This window comes from Podarcis erhardii (assembly GCF_964252035.2).
Source record: "Podarcis erhardii genome assembly, chromosome: 1".
Lineage (NCBI taxonomy): Eukaryota > Metazoa > Chordata > Lepidosauria > Squamata > Lacertidae > Podarcis > Podarcis erhardii.
The window spans coordinates 50,788,004-50,801,421 of record NC_138497.1 but is presented as its reverse complement, the minus strand read 5'-3'; the positions used below and the strand labels follow the sequence as shown (position 1 = coordinate 50,801,421).

Below are 13,418 nucleotides of genomic sequence, written 5' to 3'. Positions count from 1 at the left end.
TTGTTTTTCTTCTGCTTCCACTTTCCTTCAGGGCCTTCTCCATTTTGTGAGGATATTGTAACACTGGATTCAAATGTCTTAAGCTTCGCTATAACCATGCTTTAGAGACAAGAAGGACATGAGGAGCCCCACAAGGGCAACCATCATGGGTCCTACACAGCTCGTGGCACAGAATCATGGGAAGAAGGCATGTGCTTTTGGCATGGAGGAGAAAGGGTTTGCACTTTTCCATGGCTCAGAGATTCCACCTGAGCACATAGGTGAGACCCAGACCCTTGTTTCAGCCACTCAGTGCAAATGCTTTGAGCGGAGTTTAGACTTGAAATTTATATATTACACCAAACAGGGTGACAGACAGAAGTAGTGGAATTAATCTGCCCTGGACCACCTCAGATTGAAAGTGTGTGTGTGTCATTTCTTTAAACGCTTCCTCGCAATTTTTGTTTTAAGTGCACAACTCCCTGCAGGAAGAAGAGAAAAGAGAAAAGAAGATGGGGAGAAAAGTTTAGCCATGAATAGGGCCTACTCTTGAGTAAATACACTCTTTGTGTCTAGGTTTGAGAAAGTGATGAGTGAACTGTGGGAGGCAGAAAGAGAGAGAAGCTGGAGATATGCTCATTCCTCATTTACTTCTTTTTTGTTGTTTCAAAAGCTTGCATTAACAGTTTGCCCAGAGGAACAACAACAACAAAAAATGTGTGCAGCATAGGAAGCAATGGGTGGAATTCAACGCTACTCTATTACGAGCGTTTCTTCTGCACAAATATTTCAGCTTCCTAGATGGAACAAACCCTTGTTTCCTTCCCTCACACACTCTTCTGGGGGTTCTCCGACCCCATTCTCAGGCAATTTCAGGGCAGACAGGGAAGGAAGGTGGGGGGGATATTTTGTGCAAGTGGAAGTCCTTGCTCAAGGCTTCTGCTGACAGGATTCCTTAGGTGAATCCCACCCAATGTATTTCTCAGCCATTCATAAAAGCTATAGCTGACTTCAGCTAAGGAGGAAGGAACAATGCTGCCCTCTGGTGACTGGCCCACAGAAAAAAACTCTGAACCATGTTAGGAGAGCAAACCTTTTAGTGTAAAGTGTAGTTAGTGTAAAATTCCAACCTATTTTGCCCTTCCTCACACTCCACACTTAGCTCAGGGACCCTCAGAGCCTTAAGACTGTATGACGTTAACTGTCAGGTTCTGGCAAGTCCTTTATTCCTGAAAGAGGAAGTTCAGGATGCTTCTTGTCACAAGGGTTTGTTTGCATGCTTATACAGTCGTACCTTGTTTTGTGACCAGTATCTGTTCTGGAGCCCTGGCCACTAGCTGAAAAGGACACAGGGCAAAGCGCCGTGTCTGCGCATGCGTGAGTGGCAAACCCGGAAGTAACCCGTTCCCGTACTTCCAGGTTTGCCGCAGACGTTTGCCGGAATGGACGCTAGATGAGGCGGACGTTCGTGGAAGTATTACACATATTTTTTATTTGTTATGTTTCATTGTTTGAATTGACTCTGAGAAATAGTAGTGTAACCCCATGGCTCTAGAACTGTGTGAGAAAGACTTGGCTAAACTAGAGGAGGAAGAATCTGCACCTGCTTTCGGCCTAGGCCCTTATGTGCTTTTATTGGACTGAGATGTGGAGTTTGAGGTTTATCTGTGCTCAGCCTTTTGCGTGGAAGCACTGCTATAATTTACCTTACGAGGCATGGTCTTCCTTTGTTTTCTGGATGAAATCTTACAGCCTCTCTTTCCCCACCCCTTTCATCCTTATCTGTGTTTACAGAAATGCCCCCTCTGAAACGGAAGAAGGGGCCAGCCCCCAAGATGCTTGGCAACGAGGTGTGCAGAGTGTGTGGTGACAAGGCCTCAGGCTTCCACTACAATGTCCTCAGCTGCGAGGGCTGCAAGGGCTTTTTCCGACGCAGCATCATCAAGGGTGCCCAGTATGTTTGCAAGAATGGCGGCAGGTGTGAGATGGACATGTACATGCGGCGAAAGTGTCAGGAGTGCCGGTTGCGCAAATGCCACGAGGCAGGCATGCGAGAGCAATGTAGGTGACAAGAGCAGGGATATGAGGTCAGAGAATTTGTAAGATCAATAAGGTGCTCCTTATTGCAATATTCCATCTTATGCATTTAAAAAAATCAGTGACTATGTGTTAATAGAATCTGGTGTATGCTCAGAAAAAGTGTGAAATTGTATAATAATATTTGCTTAAGTTGAAAATATAATATTCCAATTTTCACTGAGTTCAGAGGACGGTATTCAAGTTTTATTCAGAGACCAATTAAAACAAACAGGACTAAGTTAGGTCCATTGGGCAAGTTAAAAGATGGGCAATCTCAAGCAGAGTGAGGAGATGAGCAGGTAATTGCAAGGAAATATGAAGAGGGATAGATATATGAAGGGCACATTAAGTGTAGCCTTTAAATGCCTTTAGGCAGCTGTACATACACAATTCACAGCCATGAGATCTAGAAAGTTGTATTTAAAGGGGTGGGGAGGAGAGAGCAGAAAGTCTCAGGAGACCTGATTTTGCCCTTCAAATAGGCTGCTTGTATAGGAGCCATATGAATAAAAGGTGAGTTTGTCAGTATAGGGCAAGCTGATGAGGTGGATGCCAACCCCAAATGTGGAGTTGCCACCTGGGAAACAATAAACGTTGAGACACTTTGCTTCCATCCTTCAGCATTGCGTAGGTGTGCAAAGCTTTCACTAATTTAGTGATTGTGTACTTTGTGTAACCAGCTGTCCCCTCACTGCTCCCTTTCTGTGCTGCACTTTTAGGTGTTCTCTCTGAAGAACAAATCCAGCTGAAGAAGTTGAAGAAGCAGGAAGACGATCAGTCTCGGATGGTAGTTGTGCGCCAGAGCTCATTATCCCCCCCAAACACCCCTCCTAAAATGACACCGGAGCAGCTTGGCATGATAGAAAAGCTTGTGGCAGCTCAGCAGCAGTGTAATCAGCGCTCCTTCACAGACAGGCTCAAAGTGACGGTAAAAGCACAGTTTAGGTGGGGCTCTGAACTAGAGGGAGAAAACAGACCTCGCCTACCTTCAGTAAAGCTCCCTTCTGAATAACTTAAGTTGGCACATTCATCAAATTTTATGTAAGGGTGAGGGGGATATCCCATACGCAACAGGGATGGTGTCATTTTCTGATACAGTCGTACCTCGGCTCCCTTACACCTTGGGAGTCGAACGTTCTGGCTCCCGAACGATCGAAAACCAGAAGTGAGTGTTCCGGTTTTCAAATGTTCTTTTGGAAGCCGAACGTCTGAGGGGGCTTCCATGGCTTCCAATTAGCTGCGGGAGCTTCATGAAGCCAATCAGAAGCCAAGCTTTGGAAGTCAACCATTTCGGAAGCTGAACGGACTTCCAGAGTGGATTCTGTTTGACCTCATTGATTCCTGAATTGCAGAGGGTTGGACTAGATGACCCTTGGATCCTTTCCAACTCTATGATTCTCATGGATCCCAAAGCGTCCTGCATATCCCAGGCATTAAGGCCCAAGCTTGTAGACCCTGGGAGGAGCTTGTTTTCACCTTAGAGCCGATGGGGTCAGAATGCTGATGCCCAATGGAATTGTGGACTTAAGGTGCTGACCATGGATCATGTGGCTTTTGGGGTTCTGGAATAACTAGCCATAGACTGCTGAACAGGAAAGAATACTGGGGCTGTTTGGATTGGGTCTATATAAGAGATATGAGGTGATGTAGAAGAAGAGGGATATTTCTCATTCATTTCAGGATACTTTTTGCTTTTCCCTTCCAACCTTTATCAGTCTCTTTCTTCCTTTTCTCCCCATGGCTTTCCCACGAAAACTTCAGCCGTGGCCTCAGATTTCAGATCCTCTTCACCGCGAAGCACGACAACAGCGTTTTGCTCATTTTACGGAGCTGGCAATCATTTCTGTACAGGAGATTGTGGACTTTGCAAAGCAGTTGCCAGGTTTCCTGGAGCTCACCAGGGAAGATCAGATTGCTCTTCTGAAGACATCTACAATAGAGGTAAGACCTACACCCTACCGCTCTCCACAGAAGGAATGGCAGCTGTCACTGCAGTCATAAACAATGGTGACACCTGGCTGGTGAAAGCTTGTCAGGGCAGGGCAGAATGTGCCCAGCCAATGTGCCGCCCTACAGACTCCCGCACAGCCCAACAAGCCCCCGTTGTGCCCTACGGCCCCCACCCCACCCATGCCTAGCTACGCTACGGGCATCTGCCCCCAATTGAATGGCAGGCACCTCGATTGCCACTGCAAGAAGAGGCAGCTACAGGGGGACCACTTTGGCAGGTGTTCCTATTGAGGTGGATGGGTTTGGTGTCATACCCATTTCCTGTAACAATGGCATTAAAGAGTGAGTAAATTGGATTAATCAAATGTAGGAATTGCTCACCAAATTGTAATTTTGATAATAAACATTTTTAAAATGCTCAGGAGCATTTTAAAGTCTTCATGTGACACCTGGTTCTTTGCTGAGACAATACTCTTCTACAGCAGCTCATTTGGAGCTGTCCATGGTCCTGGTTGCTGTTTACTGGAACCTGCCATGACCAAATTAGTAGTAAATTGATTTGTCTTGAGCTGACTGACTTTGACCTGACCTACTTAACTGGACCCAATTTACTGTAGCCTGACCTGCCTTGCTGTAATTTCACCTACTGAACTGGACCTGACTTTTGCCTGCTTTTCCCTTGCAGGCCACAAATCTTGACATAGTAAGAAAAGGAGCAGGTCTGAAAATTCCCTTCTATGAGCACTTAATAAGATCCATGCCACTGTGTACTATCTTACTGAGGCTTATTGGTGCAAGGTTGTGTCCTGCTAGTTTATTGCCAGATGTTTAATGACTTCTGTTTTCTACATTTAAGGTGATGCTGTTGGAGACATCTCGGCGCTACAATCCAGAAACAGAATGCATCACTTTTTTGAAGGACTTGAGTTATAATCGGGATGACTTTGCCAAAGCTGGTGAGCTAAACACAGTTTAGAGTATCAAGGAGATCTTTTTTCTTCTTCACTGTGGGCAGCTTTTTTTTTTAATGCTGAAAAAAAACAAAGTCCAGACTCTGCTCCAATAGAAGTTATGCTCTAAGTGCTCTAACTTGGCATTTTTACTCTTAGCTGCACCTTTTAATATGGAAATTTCCACTATGGTTCATTCTGTTCTGCTTTTGGAATTCCCAAATGATTCCAGTGGGGTTTGATTTCTCTTGTACTTGAAAATATATATATTTTTTAGGCTGAAAGGGCTCCTTTTCACTAATTTATTTATTTATTTATTTATCTAATAACATTTATGTACCACTTGATGGTTAAAAACCTCAAAGCAATTTACAAGAAGATAAAACAAGAAAATCAATAAAAAATTACAACTGTACTTTAAAACATACAAACATTAAAATACAAAAGTTAGGACTCCTAGTGGTACAGCAATAAAACCGTTAGCACATTTGCAAAGCGAAGCGGGGTCTGGTATGGTTTCAAATGGGATGGAGAACCACTTGGGGGTTAGACTACATGACTCTTGGGTCCGTTCCAACTCTACAATTCTATGACTCTACTAAAATTAAAATTAAGCAGGACTGGCTAGCTTTTACAGTTATTCTAACTGGAACTAGTGTCACAGTGTCAGGAATATAAGGTAGCAACTACTGAACAAAAACATGGGAAATAATAGAGCACCATTAAGATTCAAAATGCCTTCAATTTTTTTAAACATTTTTTTTGCATTACATTAAAGCAATGTCGACTTTTAACTTCCTCCTTGCTGTCTTTTCCCCCCAGGCCTTCAGTTTGAGTTCATCAATCCCATCTTTGGATTTTCAAAGGGAATGAATGAACTGCAACTCAATGATGCTGAATATGCACTTTTAATTGCTATCAGCATTTTTTCTGCAGGTAATAAACTTGGGAGCTCATGTTGCTGAATCAAAAAAAATAAGAGTTTGTATATGGGAGCTTAATACCATTTTCTTACGAAGAAACACATAGATATAGCATAGAATAAGATTCTAATGATGATGCTGAAGGAGAATTTGTGCTGTGAATTAATGTTCTGGATCATCTGTCTTTGAAACATACTGAGAACCAGATGGAAGTCTTGACATATATAACTTGTCAACCTCCTGAGTCTCCGAGAGCAGGAGTAACTCAAGAAAGAGTCCACTGTGACGATATGATAGAAAAACAACCCACTTAATATAATTGTTCTCATGGGGACTATACATCTGTTCCTGAAAGAGGGTTGAGAAGTAAAAGATGCTCGTAAAGCCTCTGATGAAATATAGGGAGTGTGGAAGACATAGTAATCACTTTATGGCTTGGGAGTATTCCTATTTCTTGGGTATCTAGTGAAATAGCCTCCAGATGTTGTTGAATTATAACTCCCATAGCTGCTGATCACTGGCTCATGGGAGTTGTAGTCCAACGGCATTTGGAGGGAACTATGCTGGTGACTCTTGTCCTATATCATGGTGAGGGCAGGGAAGTAAGTCATCTTGACATGGATGTGTGAAGTGGCTTAGCTTTGGTTCACTTTTTGGAGTTACAGAATTTGGCCCATTGATTCTGTGCCCACCCCCAAGACCCAAACACCTAAGCCCCAGCTGTGTGAAGGTGTATGGAAATATATGAGTTGGGTGAGGATGTCACAGTGAAATTGCTTCTCCTGTTTTGTTTTCTGGATGCTTTGATACAGAGAAAAGTATTGCTGCAAGCAATTTTTTTAAAAAAAATCTAACCAAAGCTCAGCAGTTCTCCTCATTGTTAAACATAATTTAAAGCAGGGTTAGGCAACCTTTGGCCGTGCAGATGGTGCCAAACTACATTTCCCTTCAACCCCATAGCTCCATGGCCATTAGTCAAAACCGATGAGAGTTATGATCCAAAAACATCTGGAGGGTCAGAGCCCCCCTCTCCATGTTTCACTGAACTTCAGAGTGTTCAAAGTCCTTCATATATATTATCTCAATCTTTTCAGCTCTTGGGTTTTATTTTCTATTGATATTTTAGTTTCGTTACGATGAAATAAAACTTGCTGCTACAACAACAATAACCTTATAAGGTAGAGGCAGCCTAGCTCACAACATTTGCTTCTTCCATTGACACTGGTGGGAGTTAAATACTTGTTCTTAATGAACATGAATAAAACCCAGCAGGTGTGAGAAAATGGTTCACGTGACAGGAGCCTGTGCATGTCTAAGCTGTAGGGCGCATGGACAGCTGTGGAGCCGGACTTTGGGAAGGGGCTTGGTGGATTTGAGTATTTGGATTTTAGCCTCAGTCTGACTAGTCTGCATTCAGCTGCCTATGAACCTTTTGTCTTGCTTATTGGCAGACCGGCCAAACGTTCAAGACCAGACCCTGGTGGAAAGGTTGCAGCATACCTACGTAGAAGCCCTTCATTCTTACATTTGCATCCACAGACCAAACGTAAGTGTCTGGCTGAGTTCTGAGAATGATTGTATTGCTAAAAATATGTGTGCAGAATAATATTGTGATTAAAGTACTCGGGTTTTTTTAAAGTTGTCCAAATGATTCTGTTTGCATAGGAATCTGTCTTATCGTGAATCAGACCATTGTTTGTCTAATTCAGTAATAATAATAATAATAATAATAATACTCTGACTAGCAGCTGCTCTGCAAACTCACAGGCAAACATCTTTCCCAGCCCTGTTAGCTGAAATCCTTTTATCTGGAGATGCCAAGCATTACACCTGTGACTTTCTGTATGTAGTACTGCTATTGCTATTCCTTTCCTGCTATCTAATATTTATTAAAAGAAACAGAGACGGGGCAAACATTACAGCTCTGATAGGGGCTTACTCAAAGAGTTCCCCTTTCTTTAAGAGCTTGAGGACAGAAAGCAAATATGTACTGGAGATGCTTTCAGCTCCATTGTCACAGTAAGCCACCTCCTCCTCATCAATAATTATTTATACCCTACCAATCTGGTTGGGTTTCCCCAGCCACTCTGGGCGACTCCCAATAGAATACTAAAAACACAATAAAACATCAAATATTAAAAACTTCCCTAAACAGAGCTGCCTTCAGATGTCTTCTAAAAGTCAGATGGTTGTTTATTTCCTTGACATCTGATGGAAGGGCGCTCCACAGGGCAGGCTCCACTGCCAAGAAGGCCCTCTGCCTTTTCATATGCTTCTGCTTTCTATAACAAGTTAATCTTTACATGTGCAGAAAATGAAGGTGGCCTAAAGGAACTGTAGATTAGGAGATGCAGCTACTGCACATTCTGTGACAGCTTAGACTCCTGTAGAGATGGGCAATCCTATATACATTATGTAGCCTTGTACAACCTCTATCTGCTTCCTGTTTATATGGAACTACCTATAGTCAGTTACGTTTGCTAGCACTGTCAACAGCTCCTCAAGATCTTGGGGAACCTTCCCTATGTGGAGCTGTCCAACTGTCTTTTAGGCCAGGGGTGCAGTGGCCTTCCAGATGTTGCTGGACTAAAATTCCCATCATTCTTGGCTATTGACCATGCTGACATGGGCTCATGGGCATCCAACAACATCTGGAAGGTCCACAAGTTAGACATTCTTGTTTCGGGAGATAATACAATTCTGATTCTGAACTGTAGTTGCTGGAGGATGGGGAGAGAGAATTGATTGAAATGTGCTGCTTGAAGGTCTGGAAGCTAACGCAAGTCTTGAACAGGATTTTTAGCGCACAGAACATAATACTGTTTCTTGTCCAAGTCTCCTAGTACACAATATAATTGCTCCTAGTTCTATATTCTCAGCTTTCTGCCCTGTAGTCCTTTGATTTTTGCTTTGTCATTTAACTCCCCAGTTCTTGATGGTACCATTTCCCCCTCCCCCCCAAAAAACCCCAAACCCAAATACTAAGATTTAAATTCATTATGCAAAGAGTGCAAAGCAGTTCATGCAAATGTCCATGATTTGCATAATTTGTTCTGAGCAAGGAGCTTGGGGTTCTTTGGCACAGTGCATTGCAATCTATGAGGTTGCCGAGTCATTTTACAATTGAACTGATTGGCATAGGCTTAGATTTAACATTATTAATTACGCTGATATCTAAAATGCCTTGAAGTATTATTACCATGGGAGCAAGTCATTAGTAGTCCTGCTTTGCTGATGAGAAGCTGAGACTGAAGTAGAATTTTGGCTCTGACTGATACCATTGTCCTTTTGCATATGACCTTGCAGGATCATCTAATGTTCCCACGGATGTTAATGAAACTGGTCAGTCTTCGGACTCTAAGTAGCGTCCATTCTGAACAGGTGTTTGCTCTTCGGCTACAGGACAAGAAGCTGCCACCCCTTCTTTCAGAGATCTGGGATGTCAATGAATGACTGCACTGTCCCCGTGCACCAGCTAGCTGAAGCAACCCCATCCTTGACTGTTGCTAACCAGAAGCTGTCCTCCCCTCTCCAAAACACTGGAGCTCAGTGCAGAGGGCTATGGTCTTGTGGTTTCTTTGTTCTGAAACAATGCAGAAGGCAATTGAGATGGACCAGTTAATGCTTGAGCCTTTGATTTTAATGCCTTCCAGAAATGGAACAACTGAAACACCTCAACGTAGTAGAGATGACGAACCCACCCTAATAATTTCTCCAGTGGCTCTCCTTCTTCAGGCACTTATCCTGTGTTTAATTTCAAGGACCTGTCATACACACCCACACCCACCCACACCCCCTCAGGGTTTCAGAGGCATGCCCCCATTATGTATCCAGTTTGTTTAGTTTACTGGGAGTTGTCTGGACTGAATATTCTAAATACATTTTCTCATTCATAGATGTTTCTGGCAATCTCGAGTAGTTTTTGGTTCTTGACAGATTTCCCCCCCTCAGAAACCTGTAACCATAATGCAATTTTGTTGACTTTTTCAAAGGGGCTCTGAAGGCTGGAAGGGTAGCTGTATCATAAGAAAACTCAGTGATATTTCCTTTCCCAACTCCCATCCCCGCCCCTCAAATACCACCACTGGTATTTTAGGGCCATTCATGTGTATATCAAAAATGCACAGGGAGCCAGGCCCAGTAACCAATCCCTGCTATGCAGCTGCTTCTAATGTGAAGGTGTACATCACATGTACACACAACATGCATTTGTGCAGCCCCATCCTTTATATGGATACTAAAAAGTAAGTCCTGCTGAGTTCAGTGTGGCTTGCATTCACTTGATTACACATAGGACTGCAGTCTCAATGAGCAATCTGTGAAGTGGCCCTTATAAAGTTTGTGAACTTGCAGATTAGCACAGCTTCAACATGGGACACATCTTACCTGTAGAATCTGCACTGAGCAGCATGCTTGCTTTATAACTATCAACCCTCTTGCCCACAGTCAGGCATGGTCTTGGCATAGTGGAGATCAGTGCTGTCCCTTGCCATACTGTTTCTGTGTAGATACCCTTTGTTGCACCTGTATTCCTTTTGGGTTTCATAAACATGAAAACATGACAAATGATTTCGTAGAAGGTTGTGTCCATATGAACATGCCTAGTTCATTATTTTTTGGCTTGCGGGGAATGCATATTGTGCCAGGTGGATCAGAGGAACATTCCAAGGACACAAATCCAAGAGATTTGTGTGGTTAGCTCGGGATGCCAGCTGTATGTTCTGTCATGTCTTGTACTACTCCTTCAGTCATGTGGACAGGAAAGATCTGCATGGGAAGGTATCTCTATGCCTAGACTCCAGAGATCAAGAATGTTCCCTGTCCTTGTATTTTGAGCTATTTGTATGAGCTTACAGTGGGTGTGTATGTATGTTGTAATAGTATCAAACATTACTTGGGTATCTGTGTAATGTGGGTACTGATGTCTATTTTTCTAAGAGAAGAGACACTTTGAAACAGGCAATTTGGAACAGAATTGGTAGAGTGGTGTTTAACCCTTATCCTTCCCACTGATTTTCAGCTGCAACTCCCCTCCCTACCAGCCATTTCCTCTATAGAGTTCCAGACATAATGTTTATAAGGGTAAATTACGTATGCATTTGGACCCCATGTGGAAAGAAAAGCAAATGGAGAACTGTTGCAGCAAAAAATGGCAGGTATTCAAAGAGTTAAGAACTTTCTCCCCTCCGACCTGGTTCTTCACTCCAAATCTGTCTTACAAAACAATATTTTCCTCTGCTGCCATAAGATATCTTCAGGAAGAAAAATAAGTTTGCATGTGTGATCCAAGTTTACGCTGTAAAAAGAAAGGGGCCTGAATCTATTTTGAGGTGTATGTTTATAATCCTTCCTTCTTGTCTTTGAACATGTCAAGTTTTTATCTAAGGACTTTCCTTTAAGGTTGATACCCATTATAAATATGGTAGTTGAATGTTTTCAGCCTGGTCCTATGCAGAGTTAGGCACACCCAATCAATGTGCTTAAGCATACCTAAGTTTGCATAGAGGATTAACTTACTTGAAGAAAAACACCCATCCTTCTGTTTCCTAGAAGAAACAAATTGATGCCGGGAAATAAATCTGCGATTCCCTGGCACTGCAGTAGTATGCGCTTCCTTTGTTGGGATTTAAATTGCTTGCCCTGCAACCATCCTAAGAGCCTGGGCCCATGAACCAATGTGATTGTTGACTGTAGCAAGTGCCATACCTATGGTGTCGGCCTTGTGTCTGTTTTGCACTTGAGGTTGGTCTCTTTCCACTGGCCTTCACTCACTCTATAAAGCACTTGTAACAATTTGTAAAATCTGTTTTTTATATATATAACTTTGCTGTTGCAATATCCTTTACGTTTAATTCTGTATTTTTGACTGTTTTTAAAATGCTAATGTTTATGCAAAAAATTAAAACTAATACATAATATTCACTGTTAGTAAACGACCATTGTTAAATGTGCACATCTTTGGGTAGCGGGTTTGTGCTTTTGGGGGGGGGGGGAGGAGAACAAGTGGCATCTCCTTCGGATTGAAATGGTTCTTTGGTTGCCCTGCTCGTGCTCATTATAACGCCTCTTTTAACAGCCCATGTCCCACATAGTGGCGTGGGGGGGGGAGTTTGTCGTTTAACGCGGCTCCGGCCCGCTTTTCGACCCCCTCCTGCAGGGCCCGGCCGGGGGCCCCGGCGCTCTCAAGGCCCTCAGCAGCGAGCGACTCCGCAGCGCCTCTTCCCGCCGCTTTCGGTTCTCGCGCCGCTTTCCCTGGTTGCGTTCCGCCCCGCCCTCCCCCTGCGAGCGGCTGAATGGTTTGGCTCTCCCACCTCCCACCTCCCGCTCCCCGCCCTCCTCCGGCTTGTTGGTTCGCTCCTCCCCGGGCTGTTGATGCGGAACTGGAGCCAGGCGGCTTTTAGGCTGAGGCTGAGCTGAGCTGCGCGGTGCGCGACGAGGAGGAGGCGGCCTCGTCTGACAGGTAAAGGCGAGCAGGCCTCGCGCTAACGGCTGGGAAGCGGATAATGGGGCGCCGCCCGGCCTCCTGTCTGTGACATATGCGGGGCTGAGAGGCGGCGAGGGTTTGTGGGGAAGGCAGAGGAGGCGCGCTCGCTTGCGTCGGGGCGGCGGCGAAGAGAGAACCGGACCTGCTGGCTGAGGCGGCGGCGGCGGCGGCGGGATACGCAGCCAGGGGCGCCTGGGCTGAGGGGCTGCTCGGTGGAGAGCAGGTGGGCGCGCGGAGCTCGCGTGGGCCGGGAGGGGAGGACGGAGGAGTGCGCGGGTGTTGGAGGGCAGCAGGCAAAGCTGGGGGGCTCGGAACGGAAAGGCGTTCGGGCGGGGGGTGCCGACGGCTGACGCAGAGAAGGTGGTGTGTGGGGGGGGGGAAGAGAAGTATTGGCAGGCGCTGGATGAGGCGCAGCCGCATGGGGAGGGGCGAGGGGAGCTGCCGGGGGGGGCAGGGAGGGATAAGGGGATAAAGCTTAAGGGGCATTAGCGGGATGCAGCAGGTACTGTGCCTGTGTGTGTTTATGCGCGTATAAATGGGTTTAGGAGGGCAGGTACTGGAGCAGTGTACAGTGGTACCTCGGGTTACATACGCTTCAGGTTACAGACGCTTCTGGTTACAGACTCCGCTAACCCAGAAATATTACCTCGGGTTAAGAACTTTGCTTCAGGATGAGAACAGAAATCGTGCTCCGGCGGCGCGGCAGCAGCGGGAGGCCCATTAGCTAACGTGGTGCTTCAGGTTAAGAACAGTTTCAGGTTAAGAACGGACCTTCAGAACGAATTAAGTACTTAACCTGAGGTACCACTGTATGTGTGTACTGTGTGTGTGTGTGTGTGTGTGTGTGTGTGTGTGTACACACACAAAAACCCTGTAGGTGTGTGTTTATGTGCGTATAGATGGGTTTAGGAGGGCGACTGCCTGATGTTGGTGTGATTTGTGTGGCTTACGCCCCCCTCTCATCCCTCCTCTGGGCTGAGCTTGCAACGCGAAGATGCCCCGTCCTTGCTCTGTGGATCCATCTCTCCTGTCCTTGGGGGATGCGATACGGTT

General features: G+C 45.0%; 2 protein-coding genes across 41 annotated transcripts in view; both read left to right on the top strand.

Moving 5' to 3' along the window:
- The window catches only part of NR1H3 (nuclear receptor subfamily 1 group H member 3), a 33,615-nt gene extending 21,800 nt beyond the window's left edge, over window positions 1-11,815 (top strand). For 4 of the 5 annotated variants that reach the window (XM_081856232.1, XM_081856235.1, XM_081856234.1 and 1 more), the window contains exons 3-10: window positions 32-260; window positions 1,774-2,040; window positions 2,778-2,986; window positions 3,820-3,999; window positions 4,865-4,964; window positions 5,781-5,894; window positions 7,333-7,427; window positions 9,188-11,815. In XM_081856232.1, coding sequence (XP_081712358.1) covers window positions 119-260; window positions 1,774-2,040; window positions 2,778-2,986; window positions 3,820-3,999; window positions 4,865-4,964; window positions 5,781-5,894; window positions 7,333-7,427; window positions 9,188-9,334 — 1,254 coding nt within the window. In that variant the 5' untranslated portion in view covers window positions 32-118 and the 3' untranslated portion in view covers window positions 9,335-11,815. The remainder of the gene's footprint in view (window positions 1-31; window positions 261-1,773; window positions 2,041-2,777; window positions 2,987-3,819; window positions 4,000-4,864; window positions 4,965-5,780; window positions 5,895-7,332; window positions 7,428-9,187) is intronic. The other variant, XM_081856236.1, reaches the window with a different exon arrangement.
- A 403-nt stretch (window positions 11,816-12,218) lies between these two features.
- MADD (MAP kinase activating death domain) overlaps window positions 12,219-13,418 on the top strand; it is an 83,051-nt gene continuing 81,851 nt past the window's right edge. For 35 of the 36 annotated variants that reach the window (XM_081855428.1, XM_081855427.1, XM_081855421.1 and 32 more), the window contains exon 1: window positions 12,219-12,341. The gene's annotated coding sequence lies outside the window, so the exon portion shown is untranslated. Of the gene's footprint in view, window positions 12,342-12,449; window positions 12,589-13,418 lie in introns of those variants that run through there. The other variant, XM_081855411.1, reaches the window with a different exon arrangement.